Raw genomic sequence first — 20,254 nt, forward strand, 5'->3', positions numbered from 1 at the left:
GAAAATACGAAGAACAATCAACNTTACTACAACTATACAGATTAAAGTTTTATGAGTTAGAAACTCGAAAGGATAAAATATGGGTTATTCACAACGGTGTTGTAAGTGTCGTATTGTTGTATGTCGTAAACTTTAAAAGCTTAAATAAATGTTTATAGAACTTGAAACCACAACCAACTATTTTTTAGCACTGCGAGAATGCATAATATGACTTTGATAGTACTTTTCGAACCCCCTTAATATATTTTTTAGGCATTTAAAGTTTACGACATACAACAATACGACACTTACAACACCGTTGTGAATAACCCATATTTTATCCTTTCGAGTTTCTAACTCATAAAACTTTAATCTGTATAGTTGTAGTAACATTGAACCACAAGATGCATTTTGAAGTTTTCTGGCAGCATTTTCATTCGATTTTTGCGAAGAAAAGCCTTGAATGTACTAAATGTGCGCTCGACGTAAGTTGATAGAAGTGGAGCCCAATTTATCAGGAATAAAGGCGTTTTCCTCGCCCTTTACAATTTTATACACACCCCTTATTGTCTTCAAGCCTACGTTAGCTGAGAAAACGGCTTTGAATTTTTCCAACACCAATTTGGCAAGAGGTCCCTGCGCTTCTATAAGCCGCATGGGCATGTGTATATGTTTTAATCTTTAAAAAAAAAATTGTAAATGCTATAATCACTTTTTTAAAGGTAGAAAAGGCAAAAAAAGGCAAATATCTTAAAAAAGGCAAAAAAAAGGCAATTATCTTAAAAAAGGCAACATCAAATGTGTATACATGGACATTCTTAATCGAATATACTCTATCTCTTTAGCAGAACAAAAGGCATTTTCCATAAAATCCGTTCCCTGCTGATAACCAAGCAAGTGTGAACAACCTAACTTTTATTTAAACGCATAAAATGTCTGAATTTGTTGTTTTATACATCAAAATGTTTGATATGAATTGAATTAAATCAAAACTATATACAATGCTTATAACTGTTTTTTATAAGATACGTTAATTAATTTATTTAAACGCCCAAATTTATTTTGTGTAAACTTCAAGAATTGAATGAATGAATAACCAACTGTAGCACAGAAACCATATTATTTGGTATTTTAATTTATACCTACTGTTAATCTGCAAAACCTGTAAATTTAATACAATCTCGTTTTATTGTTAAAAAATTTTTGGTAGTTTGCAAACTGATTTGGTAGGCTTTTTGGTACCTTAAATATCTCAAGTGGCAACGCTGGTCGTTATCCTCTCTGTTTAAGGTTATAATAGCAAACAGTTATTGCTAGGTCGTAGAACGTTGAAGTTGACAAATTGGTTTTCGTTGTTCATAAATTCTTTGTGCCAGCAAATTTCCTATGCAATTGCAATAAAAAAACTCATAAATGGAAAAGAGTTATTCAAATTTGTTAATTCTCACCAAATTAAAAGGAAATTAAGTGCATGTATGTATGCGGTTTACCCAAGAAATATATGTATGTAAATGGTATAACAACGACCTCCGAAGTAAAATAAATAAGTTCAAGTGAACTAAAAATCAATCACTTCCTAATTTGTGGACATGGAAAGAAAAACACCATCGAATGAAGTGAAGAAAGAGGCTTAAAATAACCACATAAAATTCACATAGAAGAGGAAGACCTTCAAAACACTCTTCATGAACTTCACAACATACCTACATACATTCCCATACATTCGGAAAGGACAATCGCAACGCATAACTATCCATAAAGTAACACAGAATACTCGTGGGAGTCAGGCACTTGAAATTTGCAATTTGCGACTCGCATTCACACAATCACTTTTCGCTCATCTACCCCACTACTCCTCGAACACTTGCACTTTCAGGCACAGGGATACATAAACACGACCGATTGTCACATCTGCTCCGTTGTCGCTGGTCGACAGATAAGCAGAGCATTTAAGAAAACAGACCGATAATACCTTTAACAACAGCCAATATACATTTAATAAAATTTATAAATTACAAATTCAAGAAAGTCCAAGACTTAGTTCGCGAGTAAAACTTATTGAATCATCGAACTAAAGAATATATTTTGATAACGAGAAGATTAAAATCAGGAACGACGAATTTACAGGAAAACCTGGTATGAATGATTGGCTATACCCCTTCCTTGCCTCGACTCCTGTTGTTCGTATAATTTTAAATAATTTCATCACAAAACGCAAATAAACGCGAGATCTTAATTTTCCTCAAATCCAGCATAAAAGCTACCGCAAGATGAGCAACAGTCGTCGCAATACCGCAACCGAATTTAGTTATGTTCTACAGAGGCAGGTAAGAGGACAAAACCTAGAAAGAATAAAGGACAGCAAATAAGTTATTGCTCGTGGCTTATACTCATATGTGTATGTATGTATGTAGAAAATAGATTTTCTGATATTGGTGGATAAAGGCTCAAAATATATCTTGTATTAAAGAATATGTGAAAGTGATTATTTGAAGTTGGGATACATACAGCGTAGTTCGTTTGCGCTAAAAAAGTTAAAAAATATGTAATCAGAATAAATTATACACATTTAATTCACTGTTACGGTCATGTCAACACATAAACCAAACTAGATACCGCTAATTTCGCCTTTCAGGTTTTACATTTTCCTATCTAGAGTCTGAGGCACCATATTATATATGCAGCTTCACTACCGGAGAACTCTATAGTTTTTTAGGGCTTTTATCTGACAGACGGACTTGTAAAATCCCGACTTTCATAAGGAAATCACACATATAATTTCAATGAAGTTTGAGGATGCTCGGAAACAATGAAATGTTTCAGCCGAGAAGTCATACCATTAATTTTAAAACATTTGCACTCCAATATTATTTTGTATGATAAAATAGTGCACTTCACGGCGCGGCGTTACGGTAAAATCAAAGCTAAAAATAAAACATACATTAAATTGAATAAAACAAAAACTAAACTAAAAAACTAAACTAACTAAAAAATCAAAGATATGCACTAAAACAAAAAGACTTCTCGCAGTGGTTTTGCTTTTTTAATTTTTTTATTTACCTTTCCTTACTACTAGATTATAATTAACACAAGGACATATTTAATTTTTTTGTGCCACAAAAAACTCAAAATTAATTAAGTATATATCTAAAATATTAATATATGTGTTAAAAAAATTAAGCACGTAAGTAAAAAATTCATTTACAATAAATTAAAAATACATATTTATTTTTCTAAATTTTTTTATTTGCTTTGTTCAGGGCTTTATTTGGCAAAAAAGATAACTGGTTCTTTAAAACTTTCAAAGTTAAAACTTTCCCTATTTGGCCGCAAAAATGTTTTATATAAGGAGAACGTTTTTTCTACGTCAACCCCGGTTATTGGGAAGCTCAATCAAGTTAGCGGCGCTGAAATGAAAAAATGAAGAAAAAATTTATTCGTATTATTGTACTCATTGTGTGCTATTTTCGGCCACTTTTCGTTTTTTTTTTTGGGCTCCGACCATTTGTTAAATAATTAAGACTTTGCTAAGTTAACCGTAACTTAGCAAAACACTCATTCAATGAAGTCTTTTTACTACTTATCTGGGCTTATTTTTTGGGCTTTTTATGTGCTTTCAAAATATTGCCCAGTAAACATTGAAAACCCGCTTGATGTCCCGCTATCTGGCCCACTTCTAAAACTTTTGTCGAACACGGATAAATATTATTGAGGAATTATGTGCTATTTTTGGGCTTTTTAGAGTCACCAAAATAATTATAGGAGCTCATCCAGTTTCCGAGATAATTAAGACTTTGCTGGGTTAACTGTAACTTAGCTTATCTGGGTTTATTCTTTTGGGCTTTTTATGTGCTATGCAAATATTGCCCGTTGAACTTTGAAAAATCGCTAAAAATATTGCCCAGTAACCATTGAAAAATCGCTTGACGTCGCGGTAGCCGACCAACTTTATAAACTTTGGTCGAACACGGATAAATATTGCTGAGGGATTAGGTGATATTTAGAGGCTTTTAGTGCCGTCAAAATTATTTACGGTGCTCACTCAGTTTCCGGGATTATTAAGACTTTGCTGGGTTAACTGTAACTTAGCTTATCTGGGTTTATTCTTTTGGGCTTTTTATGTGCTATGCAAATATTGCCCGTTGAACTTTGAAAAATCGCTAAAAATATTGCCCAGTAACCATTGAAAAATCGCTTGACGTCGCGGTAGCCGACCAACTTTATAAACTTTGGTCGAACACGGATAAATATTGCTGAGGGATTAGGTGATATTTAGAGGCTTTTAGGGCCGTCAAAATTATTTACGGTGCTCACTCAGTTTCCGGGATTATTAAGACTTTGCTGGGTTAAATTTAACTTAGCAAAACATCTATTAAGTGAAGTCTTTTTGTTAAACGTTTTAACTTTATGAACAACTGGCAAGTGTACTCATTGGGGTGTTTAATAAACTTATACCAAATTCATAAAAAATAAAGAACACTAGCGGCAAATCAGCTGCACTTAATAGTAGTTGGTTGAATAAGGAAAATGAATTAGCAACAAGAGTTTACGGGATGTACATATGTAGCTCAGTGGTTAAGGCTTCNAAAAAGAAGTCTGATGAGGAGATGTGGTGATCTCCGAAATAGTGCTATAACTTCTACCGCTTAGACTTTGTTGCTTTTTCAATTTTTCCTAATAAACAATCGTGGTACAAAGCTCAATAAAAATATTAAAAATTTTTGGTTTTTTTTCATACAAAATGCTCTCCCATACACGGAATTTCCGATAAACGGACGCGGACACTCAAAAATGTCCAGTTATGAAAAAACTCTCCCATAAGCGGACGCGAAGCTCTAACAAGCGGCCAATTTTGTTTTGTTTTTCAGTCAAATGTTGACTCTTGCGCTTCTACATATTCTCGCCATTTATGAGGTGGGTTTTATCGAAGGCTGAGGTAGCTCAGCCGCTCCAGGGTTGAGTTGAGGTCCCACTAACCCCCACTGAATAAAATAAACACAGTAGTTAAATATAGCGAACACAACCACACACACACGCGGCCGTTCGGCCAGGCTGTCGGTACCCTGACGTGTACGAAGAGAGGGGAGAGAGAGAGAGAGCGACTAACTGGTCGGCGGTCGGCGTCGTGGCTCAGAGAGCGGAGACTGTCTAGTGGCTAGTGACGGTGGCGGTGATGTTGAGAGCGGTGACGGTGAGAGCGGTGATGGTTCGGTGAATAATGACAGTGAGAGCGGTAATGGTTCGGTGAATAATGACAGTGGGAGCGGTAGCGAGCGTGATGATGGCTACTGCAGCCAATGAGAGCGACGATTGCTGATCGTGGTGGCAGTAGCAGTCCCTTAGTAGTGACGGCCCTGCAGTGATGTTGACGGTGGCCCAAATAGTGGTGAGGGCGGTAGCGACCTCCCGTAGTGAGAGCAGTATTGGCGGTCCTAGTTTTAACAACGGGCCTCTGATGAGTAACGGCGGTGACAGCGGCCCTGGATGGCGATGATGTCAGCGGCAGACAGTAAGTAGTGGTCCTCGGTAGCGGTTTGGCCTAGGGGGCGGCAATGATATTGGCGGCCCAATGGTGAGTAAAGCGGCAGTCCGGCCCTAATGATGCACGACGGTGACAACGGCCCTGGATGGCGATGATGTTGCTAGCGGCCCTGAAAGGTGGCGGCTCTTGGTGTTGCGTTCGGCCTGGGGCGGCAATGATATTGGCGGCCCGATGTGAGGAAGGCGGCAGTCCGGCCCTAATGAAGGACGACGATGACAACGGCCCTGGATGGCGATGATGTTGCTAGCGGCCCTTGTTAATGATAGTCGGTGGTGGTTCCTTGTTGTAGTCTTGGCCCAGGGCGGCACTTAGTATTGGCGGTCCGAAATGGTCACGGAGGTCACCTACGGAAGCTGGTAGCCATATTCCAAAATATTTTCTTTTATAGAAAAAGTGTTGCCTTTTCGCTGCCAATGGGCAATGAGATTTGTCGGTAGGAAAGAAAACGCAATAAATTTGAATTTATTTTTAATTCACCCTGTTTCTGTCTATTAAAGAGTAAATATTATTTTAATTTGGAAACCCGCAATTTAAATTTTTATACCCGAGCGCACTTGTGCACAAGGGTTTATTAATTTTGTTCACATAACAGTTGTTTGTAACAGCCAAAACGAATCGAGATAGATATAGACAAATGTATACATTAATGGTCAGAATGAATAGAGAAGTCGATTAAGCCATGTCTGTCTGTCCGTCTGTCCGTCCGTCCGTGTACACGATAACTCGAGCAAAAATTGAGATATCTCAACGAAATTTGGTACGTAGGTTTCCATTAACCCAAGGTAGGTTGGTATTGAAAATGGGCGAAGTCGGACTGTGACCACGCCCACTTCCCACATAACGGTAATTTCCAGAAATACGAAAACTTTTTTAGTAACTACTGAAGATAATTCACTTAAAATTGATATTTACAATAATTTTCGGACGAAAAATAAGAATATTGTAAGTTTTTGGAAAATGGGCGTAGCCACGCCCACTTATTCTTACATGTGTATATCTTGGTAACCGCCACTTATGTGGCACCACCCACTTATGATCACATATATATATAGCTGTAACCGTTCTACCAATTTGTACCAAACTCGGTATGGTTATTGTGCTTGCCACATAAAAGCAAAACGTTGAAAATTATTGAAATCGGAATAAAATTACGGCGGCAAATTTCAGAAATGCTTGAAACTGCAATATTTCGAAATTTAAGGACGCTAATTTACTCAAAATTATAACCGGTCATCATCGGTAGGTTTCGGAAAGGTGAAAAAACATATATTTAATACTTGCGCCGGGTATTTAATGTTCGGCTCCGCCCGAACTTAGACTTTCTTACTTGTTTAAGTATGAATTTTTATTTTATTTTTTACGAAATTTCTATTAGCGGACTTCTCTCATAGGCGGACAAAAAAGGTGACCATCGGTGTCCGCATATTGGAGCTTTCACTGTATTTGACATCCGCATTAGCATCGCATCCGCTGATGTTAGCTTTTAAACATCCGCATCCGCATTCGCATCCGCGGATGTCTAAAATTCCACATTCGCAACATCCCACGATTGTTTATTAGGAAAAATTGAAAAAGCAACAAAGTCTAAGCGGTAGAAGTTATAGCAGCTATTTCGGAGATCACCACATCTCCTCATCAGACTTCTTTTTTCTAGACTTCAGCAGGGATCGAACCTGCGTAATCGATGTTCAAAGTTCAAAGGTCGATGTTCAACCAACTACTATTAAGTGCAGCTGATTTGCCGCTAGTGTTCTTTATTTTTTATGAATTTGGTATAAGTTTATTAAACACCCCAATGAGTACACTTGACAGTTGTTCATAAACTTAAAACGTTAAACAAAAAGTCTTCACTTAACAGATGTTTAGCTGAATTAAATTTAACCCAGCAAAGTTATAATTATATAATCCCGGAAACTGAGTGAGCACCGTAAATAATTTTGACGGCCTTAAAAGCCTATAAATATCACCTAATTCCTCAGCAATATTTATCTGTTTTCGACCAAAGTTTATAAAGTTGGTCGGCTACCGCGACGTCAAGCGATTTTTCAATGTTTATTGCGCAATATTTTTAGCGATTTTTCAAAGTTCAACGGGCAATATTTGCAAAGCACATGAAAAGCCCAAAAGAATAAACCCAGATAAGCTAAGTTACAGTTAACCCAGCAAAGTCTTAATTATCTCGGAAACTGGATGAGCTCCTATAATTATTTTGGTGACTCTAAAAAGCCCAAAAATAGCACATAATTCCTCAATAATATTTATCCGTGTTTGACAAAAGTTTAAGAAGCGTGACGTCAAGCGCACGCACATAAAAAACCCAAAAAAAGAAGCCAAGATAAGTAGTAAAAAGACTTCATTGAATGAATGTTTTGCTAAGTTACGGTTAACTTAGCATAGTCTTAATTATTTACCAAATGGTCGGAGCCCAAAAAAAACGAAAAGTGGCCGAAAATAGCACACAATGAGCACAATAATACGAACAAATGTTTTCTTAATTTTTCCATTTCAGCACTCTCTAACTGCCAAATATACAAATCTGTACAAAGGTACAGTTGAGTGATCCCAGCTTAACAGCTGACACTTGCGGCCATTTGGCTACTTAACAGAGCAGATATTCCCTTAAGTTCCTTAAACGCTGCGCACGTTAATATTAGTAGTTATTATTTCCGACAAGAAGCTATAGTTTGCATTGGTTCAATCGAATTTGAAACTATTGCGTTTTTCAATATTATTTTGCCGCCTCTAACCAGGTTCCCCATCTTGTTAATATTGGCTGTGGCGGAAGAGCGATATTGGGATACATGTTCTTAAAAGCTTCAACAAGCAAAGCAGGTTTTAGAAATATTTTTTCCCCTTCGATCAGCGTTGCCACAGAAAAATTTTTTTCCTACCAAAATTTCCTACCATAACCAACCAAAACCTACCAAACATTTTTTTGTTTTCAATGTCAAATTTTTTAAAAACATAGTTAACATAAACTAGAAAAACTAAAACACAACTAGATTAATAAAAACAAATTGAACGCGTATAACGATTCATTTTACTGTACAGACTTATCCATATGTACATATGTCTCTTTACACATACATACATATCGTCACTAGATACGAATAAAGACGCCAGCTCAAAAGTTGATAGCGAAAAAAGAGGCGTAAAAAAATTTCGGCGAAGAAAGACTCTTAACATAGGTGACGGCAAATAAAGCCGCCTTAACCACTTTGACAGCAAAGAAAGACCCATAAACTTATGTCGCGGTCAACTATATTTTCGAGTGCAACAGTATTGCCCAGAACTCCCCAAAGAGTTTTTCTGAGCTCTTTATTCGTGTCTAGTGACGATATCATTATTATTACGTCGAAGATACCCGCGCTGCGACCTAAGAAGATATATTGTGCTAAATCAAAATTGTACTAACTCCAACCTTAGGCTATTTAAAAAACTCAGCACTTTGGATGAGGCCATGTTCCAAATTTTAGGTGGAGAAGGCAATCGTTCTCCAAGGTGTATCAATCTATGATTCATGCTTCGTGGACATTCACATAGAATATACTCTGGCATTTCTTTCACCAGCCGACAAACCCTACAGTCCGCCTCTACAGAAAAACCCATTTAATTAAAACCGTACGTTAACATGCAGTGTGCTGTCAGGTTGCCAGTAAGTGTTCTAAGTTCAAGGTGTCTTTCGGAGTTCCTGCTGGAAAGAGTTATGCATATCTTTGATTGTCTTATTCCCTTTAACTTCCACCAGTAGGCAGCAATTTGAGATTATTCCCAGCTAGCTCCTAAGTAGGTCTGCAGTGTATCCTTTAGATGTACCCCAGAAAGGCTAGAGACCATGCAAACGCATTTGGGCTTCACGCTTTGCGAGACAGTCAGCCCTTTCGTTGCCTTCAAACCCTTCATGCGTGACGCTATTGTGGGCTCGCAGGTGGTTCAAGAGTTTACAAGCCTTGATGCCATTTTAAAAGACTCTAAGGCCTTTAACGCTGCCTGAATGTCCGACATAATATTTGTTCTGGCCTCATTTGCCTTCTACGATGACATTCGCGAGCACAGACTTCAATTCGGAAATATGGTTGAGTACGAGCCCATTGGCAGACTTTTCTGAAATCTTGGTAAAAGTACGCCATAAATTATATCGTTACCTAAAGGTGAAAGGTGCCAAGTACATTTTTTTTAAGTTTAGTTTTTGATGCAGAATGACAGGTAATACGAAAATGGACTTGGCACCTTTTCACCCTTAGGTCACGATATATGGTTGTCCGTATTGCATATTGGCAATAATAAGGTACACGCTTGTACATAGGAATCAGGTATATTTACATGCTTGTGGCTGCCATTATACGAACGCACCCGTGAAATATTTGTGTAAAAAGGTTGCTAAAATATTCGGAGATACGTACATATTTTCTATTTTTCGCAAATAACTATTACTCATTGTCCCGAAACCTACCAAAATCCAATCAAGCCTACCAAACTACCAAATGAAAAAAAAACCTACCAGTTTTGGTAGGAAAAGCCCATGTTTGGCAACACTGCCTCGATATTAAATCGTCAACATCACTGAAGCGAGCTCTTACATCTTCGGCCAGTCGGTGCATTGCGTGCCAAACAAGTAATAAGGGTCTGATTATGCATACTTCGCATAACTTCGCACCAGGGTTGTTGCGAATATTCGCATTCGCATTCGCAACTGCGGAGCTTCCGCATTAATTTTAACATTCGAATTCGCAATAGTCCATGCGGATCAATATTTGCGAATGCGAATATTGAAGGGCCCGAAAATAACAGNAAAAGACTCTAAGGCCTTTAACGCTGCCTGAATGTCCGACATAATATTTGTTCTGGCCTCATTTGCCTTCTACGATGACATTCGCGAGCACAGACTTCAATTCGGAAATATGGTTGAGTACGAGCCCATTGGCAGACTTTTCTGAAATCTTGGTAAAAGTACGCCATAAATTATATCGTTACCTAAAGGTGAAAGGTGCCAAGTACATTTTTTTTAAGTTTAGTTTTTGATGCAGAATGACAGGTAATACGAAAATGGACTTGGCACCTTTTCACCCTTAGGTCACGATATATGGTTGTCCGTATTGCATATTGGCAATAATAAGGTACACGCTTGTACTTAGGAATCAGGTATATTTACATGTTTGTGGCTGCCATTATACGAACGCACCCGTGAAATATTTGTGTAAAAAGGTTGCTAAAATATTCGGAGATACGTACATATTTTCTATTTTTCGCAAATAACTATTACTCATTGTCCCGAAACCTACCAAAATCCAATCAAGCCTACCAAACTACCAAATGAAAAAAAAACCTACCAGTTTTGGTAGGAAAAGCCCATGTTTGGCAACACTGCCTCGATATTAAATCGTCAACATCACTGAAGCGAGCTCTTACATCTTCGGCCAGTCGGTGCATTGCGTGCCAAACAAGTAATAAGGGTCTGATTATGCATACTTCGCATAACTTCGCACCAGGGTTGTTGCGAATATTCGCATTCGCATTCGCAACTGCGGAGCTTCCGCATTAATTTTAACATTCGAATTCGCAATAGTCCATGCGGATCAATATTTGCGAATGCGAATATTGAAGGGCCCGAAAATAACAGTTTTTTTTACCAGCTAAACTTGGCCAAATATTTTTTATTCCCAATTAAAGGTCTTTTCCGGATAATAAACAAACCGCTTATCCAAATTAAACAAGTTTGGTACCAAATGAAGGAAATGTCTAAACGAGCAAACCCACCCATTGAAAACTATTTCAATAAACAATGTTAATTAATTACCATAGATCAAACCTTGGGCCTGGTATATGAATTTCTTTAGTATTAAATGATAAAAAAATACAAATAGAGGTGGTAACCTTCTTTCGTTATTTCTGCATAAAAAGAAAGGATTAAAAATTAATTACAAAAACAAAATCGAAAAATGCTGTTGACGTTACAGGAATGTGAAGAGGGAAGTCAGGAGGATACATCCGACATTTGCAGCCCGATGCAATCCTCAAAAAAGAATTATTGCACGGCAATAAAAAAAAATATATAACTGAAAGTTCTCTCAACGGGTGCAGTGTCAATCGAAAAGAATTTACAATTTTGTCAAGTTTCAAGTTTTTCAAGTTTGTCGCCTCGAGCGAGTAGTTAGTTAGTGGCGCAGGTTTGATTTACGACCCTTTAAAAACTTTTTAATGAACACTATGTTCCAATTTTTGAACTCAAATACTAAAAAAAAAACATTATTAAAAATTACTAACCTTTCCATTTTTATTTAACTAAATCACCTAATTTACTCACCTAAATTATTTCCTAACAAGTAAAAAAGTCTAAGTTCGGGCGGAGCCGAACATTAAATACCCGGCGCAAGTATTCAATATAGTTTTTTCACCATTCCGAAGACTACCGCTACATGGTAAGCAGTGGTGGTTTTACTTACGTCCATTTCAAACATCTTCGATAGAACGTTCAGTTAGATATAATATGATAAACTTATATAGATATATATGGGCGGCACCACGCCCATTTTCCAAAATTCCATAATAATGATACTTCTTTTCAAGGGATTGTTGTTAGTATCAATTTTGGGTAAAATTAGCTTCCTTAAATTTCGAAATATCAAAGTTTCAGACATTTCTGAAATTTACCGTTATAGAAAAGTGGGCGTAATTTTAGTCAGATTTCAAAACTTTCAACGTTTTGCCTTTATGTGGCAACCACAATAATCATACCGAGTTTGGTACACATTGATAGAGCGGTTACCGAGATACACATATGTGGTTATAAGTGGGCGGGGTCACGCCCATTTTCCAACTTTTTATTATAAGCCTATTTTTTCTAAAGAATTATTGCAAAAATCAATTTTGAATAAATTAGCCTCAGTATTTACTGATTTATAGAAGCTTTCGTATTTCTCTAAATTACCGTTATATGTGATGTGGGCGTAGTTATTTTAAATTTTAAGCCGTTTGGTATGTTTTGTGAAGGCCAACAACTGTGCCAAGTTTTGGAGAAATTGGTGGAGCGGTTCCAAAGATATACACATATAATCATAAATGGGCGCGGCTACGCCCATTGTCCAAAAATTTATAATATACGTATTTTTCGCCTAAAAATGATCGTAAATATTAATTTTGAGTGAATAAGCTTCAGTAGTTACTAAAATATCGCAGTTTTCACATTTCTCAAAACTACCGTTATATGGGAGGTTGGCGTGGTTATCGTCCGATTTTGCCCATTTTCAATACCATCCGTCTAACGCTCAAAAGAAGTACACATACCAAGTTTCGTTAAGATATCTTAATTCTTACTCGAGTTATGGTGTGCACAGACGGACAGACAGTCACCGCTTAATCGATTTCTCTTTTCATTCTGATCATTTATATATATATTTGTCTACATCTATCTCGATTCGTTTTGCCTGTTACAAACAACCGTTATGTGAACAAATTTATAATACCCTTGTGCACAAGTGCGCTTGGGTATAAAAATACTTGAAATCCCCATTCGCATCCGCATCCGCGGATGTTAGCGTTTAAGCATCCGCATCCGCATTCGCATCCGCGGATGTCTAAAATTCCACATTCGCAACATCCCTTGGGGTTGAGCTCTCTGTTAAACAAAAAATTTTCAGGTAAAAGTGTAACCGTTTTTGAAATAATAACATTTTTTTGAATTAAAACAAATCGTGCCTTTTCATGTATTTTCTTTAACTGCATCTACAAACCAGGCTATACTTATTAAATTTTTTATGTAAAATACTTCCAGAGAGTTGCTTCTCTATACTCAAGTGCAACGTAGTTAAAATATATTAAGGAACCATCATAAAATTAGGGCTATTTTCAGATTTTTAACTTTTTGATATTTTCTTCCCCAAATTTGACTATCTCTGGTGAAAACAAAAATGTACTGAGCTATAACTTTACATTACATAAAAAATTGCTCATTTAATAAAGATTTAACAAAGGTGTCACTCTTACTGTTTCGAATAGAAAAAAAAGTTATAGCCGCTTTTGTGGGCAAAGGACTGAGACACGCTAGAATGTATTTAATAGATTTAAATTTAAGTTGCTCTTGCTGCCGACCAATGACATGCTAAATAGTACAAAGGTACAATATTACCTGCTTCGGACATAATTTTACCGGAATTAGTGAAAGTGGATTTTGTGAAATTGGACCCTTCGAATATTGTGTTATTACTACTATGACAGAGAACACGCAGTATATGTCGCATGAATATGCGGATATTCACCTAATTTACGGTGAAACTTGCTGTAATGCCAGAGCTGCTCAAAGACTCTATGTAGAGCGATACCCCAATCGTCGGCATCCGGGTCGTGGAGTATTCGCCCGGACCCATAGAGAAATATATGAAGGTAAGTGATTTTTACCCCTTTCTTGTTTGCTTGCTTGTTAACTACATTTTTCACTTTTTAAGGCCGCATACCTGGAAGGCGTGGCGGCGAAACAGGACGTCCTGCAACGGTAGATGTTGAAGCTGTGTTAGAGGAAGTGGAACTAGGTCCATCGACTTCAGTGAGAATGATGGAAAGACGGACGGGAATACCAAAAACTACAGTTCACAAAGCTTTAAAAGACCATCGATTTCATCCCTACCATGAATCAGACCCCAACTTTTTTTNGTATTCGAGTAGAAGGTCGCTAGTTTGAGCATATTTTATCAATAAATGAATTAGTTTTTTTTTAATTCTTTTGGTTTGCAGACTTGACAAGGGATGAGGAAATTCGTTCCAAAATAAATCATCTTACCACCCTGCCGGAAAAATCAACCAACACCAACACAAGAATAAATTTTTCTTCAAAACAGNCCCATAGAGAAATATATGAAGGTAAGTGATTTTTACCCCTTTCTTGTTTGCTTGCTTGTTAACTACATTTTTCACTTTTTAAGGCCGCATACCTGGAAGGCGTGGCGGCGAAACAGGACGTCCTGCAACGGTAGATGTTGAAGCTGTGTTAGAGGAAGTGGAACTAGGTCCATCGACTTCAGTGAGAATGATGGAAAGACGGACGGGAATACCAAAAACTACAGTTCACAAAGCTTTAAAAGACCATCGATTTCATCCCTACCACATTCAACGTGTTCAGGCTCTACAGGAAAGAGATTACCTGTCGAGGGTTAGATTTTGCCGTGAAATGTTGCGAATGCATGAATCAGACCCCAACTTTTTTAATAAAATAATTTGGAGCGATGAATCATCATGCAAACGTGATGGTTATTTTAATTTACATAACCTTCACAGTTGGCAGATAGACAATCCTCACGAAATGCGAGATTGTTCGCAGTACCGGTACAAAATAAATTTATGGTGCGGTATTTTTAATTATGGGACCTGTGGAACTGCCGCCAACGCTCAACTCTCACAGTTATTTAGAGTTCCTTCAGGAACGGCTTCCAACTATTTTAGAACACGTACCCTTAAACCTGCGGCGAAGACTATGACTGCAAAATAACGGGTGCCCTGCTCACTACGGGCGTGAAGTAAAGCCCATTTAGACGAAACTTATCCTCGCCGATGGATTTTACGATGCGGGCCAATCACGTCGCCAGACCTGAATCCATTAGATTTTTTCTACTGGGGCTGTCTTAAGGACAAAACTTATTCAAAAACAATTCAAAACGAAGAGCGTTTGCGGGAACAAATAAATGGAGCTGCTTTTGAGATAGCCCAATTGAGTTTAAGATCTCTAAAAACGTCTTTTCTTAAAAAGTGCCGAGCTTGTATTCGAGTAGAAGGTCGCTAGTTTGAGCATATTTTATCAATAAATGAATTAGTTTTTTTTTAATTCTTTTGGTTTGCAGACTTGACAAGGGATGANAAACAATTCAAAACGAAGAGCGTTTGCGGGAACAAATAAATGGAGCTGCTTTTGAGATAGCCCAATTGAGTTTAAGATCTCTAAAAGCGTCTTTTCTTAAAAGGTGCCGAGCTTGTATTAGAGTAGAAGGTCGCCAATTTGAGCATATTTTATCAATAAATGAATAAATTTCTCTTCAAACGACTCATGTATATTTTATTTCACGTGAATCCATGCTTCACAAAAAATATTGATAGATATAGCCCTTGTTATAGACTCTAGTCCGAATTCCGGTAAGTAACACAAAATAATGTCAGGAGCAGGTAATAATGTACCTTTGTACTATTTAGCATGTCATTTGACGGTAACAAGAGCAAATTCAATTTAAATCTATTAAATACATTCTAGCGTGTCTCAGTCCTTTACCCACTAAAGCGGCTATAACTTTTTGTTTCTATTCGAAACAGTAAGAGTAGCACTTTTCTGAAATCTTTATTAAACTAGCAATTTTTTATGTAATGTAAGGTTATAGCTCAGTCATTTTTTTTCACCAGAGATAGTCAAAGTTGGGAAAGAAAATATCAAAAATTAAAAATCCCAAAATAGTCCTAATTTTATGATGGTTCCTTAATATATTTTAACTACATTGCATTTGAGTATGGAGGAGCAACTATCTGGAAGTATTTTACATAAAAAATGTACTAAGTATAGCCTGGTTTGTAGATGCAGTTAAAGAAAATACATGAAAAGGCACAATTTTTTTTTATTCAAAAAATTTAAATATTTCAAAAACGGTGACACTTTTACCTGAATTTTTTTTGTTTATCACCCTCCACCTACCTTCCCCTAAAGTTTGGCACGTTACTTCTGGGACACCCTGTATTTAATTTACTGGATTAATGAGTCGGAGTTGCTTTCCAGTTCAGAAGCCCACTCAAATGGGGAGAGTGTGATTTGTTGTGCCGATGGCGGCACAGGACGGGTGAAGATAAGGAACAAAGGAGGCTGGTGGTCTTACACAAAATCTGACGCTCATTACCCGAAATCTGAAATGCATTCTGCGTTAAGTAATCAATATTTAATAAGTTTAAACAAACTTTTCATACATACCAACGGACCTTCATTTAAATCCATCTTGGCTGTCCAAATTGAGCAATTCCGTTCTTATGCATAAATTTTCCTAACTAAATATTTTTTTATTATTTTCTTTGTGTTCAATAAATGGCTATAAGTGACCATCAAGTTAAGGTGCACGAAAAGTATTTCCAGGGATAGTTGTCGACAGTTCTAGCTTTAATTTAAGCCCAAGTGGAATGTTCTATCACCTTTTGTTTTTTGCTAGAGCTTCTCAAATATTGCAAAAAACTCAATTTTTTGATACTTTGACCACATTTGTCTCAAAATCTAAAGCTGATGGAAGCTTTATACTTACAGATTGGTAATCAGCACAAAAAAGTCTATCAAAAACAGCCTTAACATTTTAGGAAACTACATTTTTCCCTTTTTTTAGATAGATAGATTGGCGCTTACACATGTATGTATGTTCGTCTTTGGCCGAGCTTCTCCTCCGATTTGTAGCGTGCGCCTTGATGTTGCCCCAAAGGGGAGGGACCTACAGTTTTACGCCAACTCCGAACGGTAATTGAATTTTTATGAAAAGCTGTTTTTCATGGCAGAAATACACCCGGAGGTTTGCCATCGCCTACCGACGGGTGCCCGCTGTTTCTGTATTTTTTGCGATGTTTCTTTGACTAGGGCTTGAACCCAGGCCCTGCGGAGTGGTAGTGCTAGCCCCTACCATACATGGACAAAAGCCAAAAAAGGGTTAATGTAGACTAATATATGAATTGTTTACAATTAAAATTTCAAATAAGCGTACGTCATATATTGATTTCACTTTGTTTATTACATTATGCAAATGACCAAGTTGGGCATTAAAAAAATATCGTGTTCATTTCCACCTGGATTTTTTTTTTAAATGGCATAAATTTTTTGACATATCAATGCCTAGTGGAAATTCGCAATTAAACTCCTTAAAATAGACGTTAATTTTGAAGTAAAACGTAAACTTTTTTCTCATTTGTGTTAAAAAAAAAACAAAACAAGGCATAAAATGAAAAAAATTGACCCACTCCGTTGGGCAGTAAACACTACCCGTGTCATTGTCCACATAGCCATACCAATTTCAAAATGGCCTACATTTTTTGCCATTTCGTTGCAGGCGGAAATTTGGTTTAAGAATTTATGAAGTTTCTGTTGAATGATCATATCATTGTCTCAGTATAGAAACACCTTATCTCGCATCTTTTTTCAAATATTGAAACCGTTATGAACAATGTATGTATGTATGTTTTAAAAATTACATATTTACAATAAAAGTTTGGTCAGTTCGCTGTATTTTGTTTCTTTATAAAAATAAAGTAATTTACGTTATTTGACCAAATATATGAATCGATCTTGGGAGATTAATTTACTTTTTGACGACTCCTTCCTCCTTCGATTACGTTTATATATGTATATAGATATACTATGGCATGAAACTTGAAACCACTGGACGGTACAGACGCATATGTACTCTTCCCTTTTCTTCTCAACCCCTCCCTTCCACTAGCAAGCAGAATTTAATTCAATACTTGAACCGTGTAGAACCCGGTAATAGGTAAACAAATAGTGATGTGTAAGCAAACCAATGTTGCCAAATTCCCATTTTCAAAAATAAAGAAATGCATACTAAGTAGTACATATTTATAATATCGTCGGTCCCTACGAAGAGTACCACATTTCTCTATTCGCGTGGATGACTAGCACATTTCACTATTAGCGTGGAAGACTAGCACATTTCATTATTCGCGTCGAAAAGTAGCACATTTCAGATTTTTGCGTGGAGGAGTAGCACATTTCATTATTTACGTGGAAGACTAGCACATTTCAGATTTTTGCGTGGAAGATTAGCACATTTCAGATTTTTGCGTGGAAGAGTAGCACATTTCAGATTTTTGCGTGGAAGAGTAGCATATTTCACTATTTGCGTGGAAGACTAGCACATTTCAGATTTTTGCGTGGAAGAGTAGCACATTTCAGATTTTTGCGTGGAAGACTAGCACATTTCAGATGTTTACGTGGAAGACTAGCACATTTCAACTAAATCATAAAAGCATAATTTATATTGGAAATTTTAGTGCTTATTATATATTTGTGTAATTCTATTATAAAATTCATGAAATTCCGACGGTATATCCTTTGATTCCTTTNAAATTCCGACGGTATATCCTATGATTCCTTTGATTATTTTTGTCGCATTTGCTACTATATAACGAATAAACACAATTTATTTTTATATGAAAGAAAACCGCAACAACGGAAATTTTTTAGCCACTTGAAACTTGCACATTATTGCATTAAAATTGAAAGGGCTTTAAATCTATATACTCAAAAAATTCTTAGAAATAAAATAATTTGACATTTGGAAGAACATTTGTAGATTTTTTTAGTTTTCTATAAAGTTTTAAATTTGGGTTTATATCATGATTCAATAATACAAGGTTGTGTAATTTGTGACAGCTAAAATTTGACACTCCTCTATCTAGATTTGTATTTTGGAAGTAGGAGAAAGGGGAAGAATGTGATCGCATTTTGCGAAAACGGTAGTAGAATGGTACTACAAAAAGTACGCAAAGTATACAATTAGAAGTAAAATGTGTATTATTAATTCTATGCGAATTTGCAATATATTTGGTGTTTTAACAATACATAAAAATATGCATTTTTGATTTAAGTTATTCGTCATTTCCGGGAACAAATCTAGAATGCCGACCGTTCAGCTATGCAAAAACGAAAAATGCGGATCAACAGAACTTTTTATGCTCATTTCAACCATGCCAAAATGATTTGGCGCAAGTAAAAAATGAAGAGGTTCTAGAAGGTTAAAGTTCAGTTTTTAGATATTTTAAATATTAATATCTTATGTACTTTATAAACGATTAAACAGCTAATGACGTCACCAAAAAGGTAATTAATTTGTTCTTCAGCTGATGTACATAATTTATAGCTTTTTGTATTTTGAAACCAAAACCACTAAAAAACGAAGAAATATTATTTTTTTTATGAAATAACCTTTTTTTAAAAAACTGCATAATTAATGGTAAGAATTTTATATAATTTAGAAAGTACAAGTTATTATCTTTAATTCGATATTACATACTTTATCATGATCTACTTTTGGGTTTCAACAATTTAGTGAAAATAAAAAATACAAATAATCCTCTTATATCTTCTTTATTTACCAGTGACAAATAAATTTGGTATCGTTGAAATCAGCGTAAAAAGTTCTATCAATCGGCATTTTTGGTTGTTTTATAGCTAAACGGTCGCTATTCTACACTTGTTCTAGAAAATTACGCAAACGAAGGTGACGCCAACGAATATTTAGTATGAAGAATTTTTGGTTTTACTACTAATATCACTAGAAACTATAGAGTAAGCAACATTATGCACAAGTAAAGGAGCCGATTTTATGTGTGGGAGCGAGAAGACTGTTTTATTACAAAACCTTTCTATTATTGAATCATGGGTTTATATGGACTTCTTCAGAGAATGAACTTTATTTTAATGAAAATTCTTAAAAATAAGTAAATAAAAATAAGTGGAAAACAATATCACTTTGAAATGAGGTGCTCTTGATATGACTGCATGTACATTAGGGTGGTCCAAAAACTGTAGAGTCGGAATTGTAATGCTCTCACTCCCTAGGATTGTTGTATATAGAAAAGTGTACCCATATTTAAAATATTTAGTGGTCGTTCAAAGCGCTCAAAGTTTTCCATGTATTTTTGTATGGGAAAAAACAACTTTTCGTAGAAATGGTATAGAATTTTTGAAAATCAATATTTTTCGATCAGAAAACTCTGGTT

The 20,254-nt window shown here is 36.2% G+C and overlaps 1 protein-coding gene across 2 annotated transcripts in view; it reads left to right on the forward strand.

Moving 5' to 3' along the window:
- The first annotated feature begins 1,460 nt into the window (after positions 1 to 1,460).
- The window catches only part of LOC108356428 (putative sodium-coupled neutral amino acid transporter 11), a 373,427-nt gene continuing 354,633 nt past the window's right edge, over positions 1,461 to 20,254 (forward strand). For both annotated transcript variants that reach the window (XM_017607541.1, XM_017607548.1), the window contains exon 1: positions 1,461 to 2,306. In XM_017607541.1, coding sequence (XP_017463030.1) covers positions 2,250 to 2,306 — 57 coding nt within the window. In that variant the 5' untranslated portion in view covers positions 1,461 to 2,249. The remainder of the gene's footprint in view (positions 2,307 to 20,254) is intronic.

The sequence above is a fragment of the Rhagoletis zephyria genome, unplaced genomic scaffold (assembly GCF_001687245.7).
Source record: "Rhagoletis zephyria isolate East Lansing unplaced genomic scaffold, Rhagoletis_zephyria_1.1 Rzeph_scaffold_00172, whole genome shotgun sequence".
NCBI lineage: Eukaryota > Metazoa > Arthropoda > Insecta > Diptera > Tephritidae > Rhagoletis > Rhagoletis zephyria.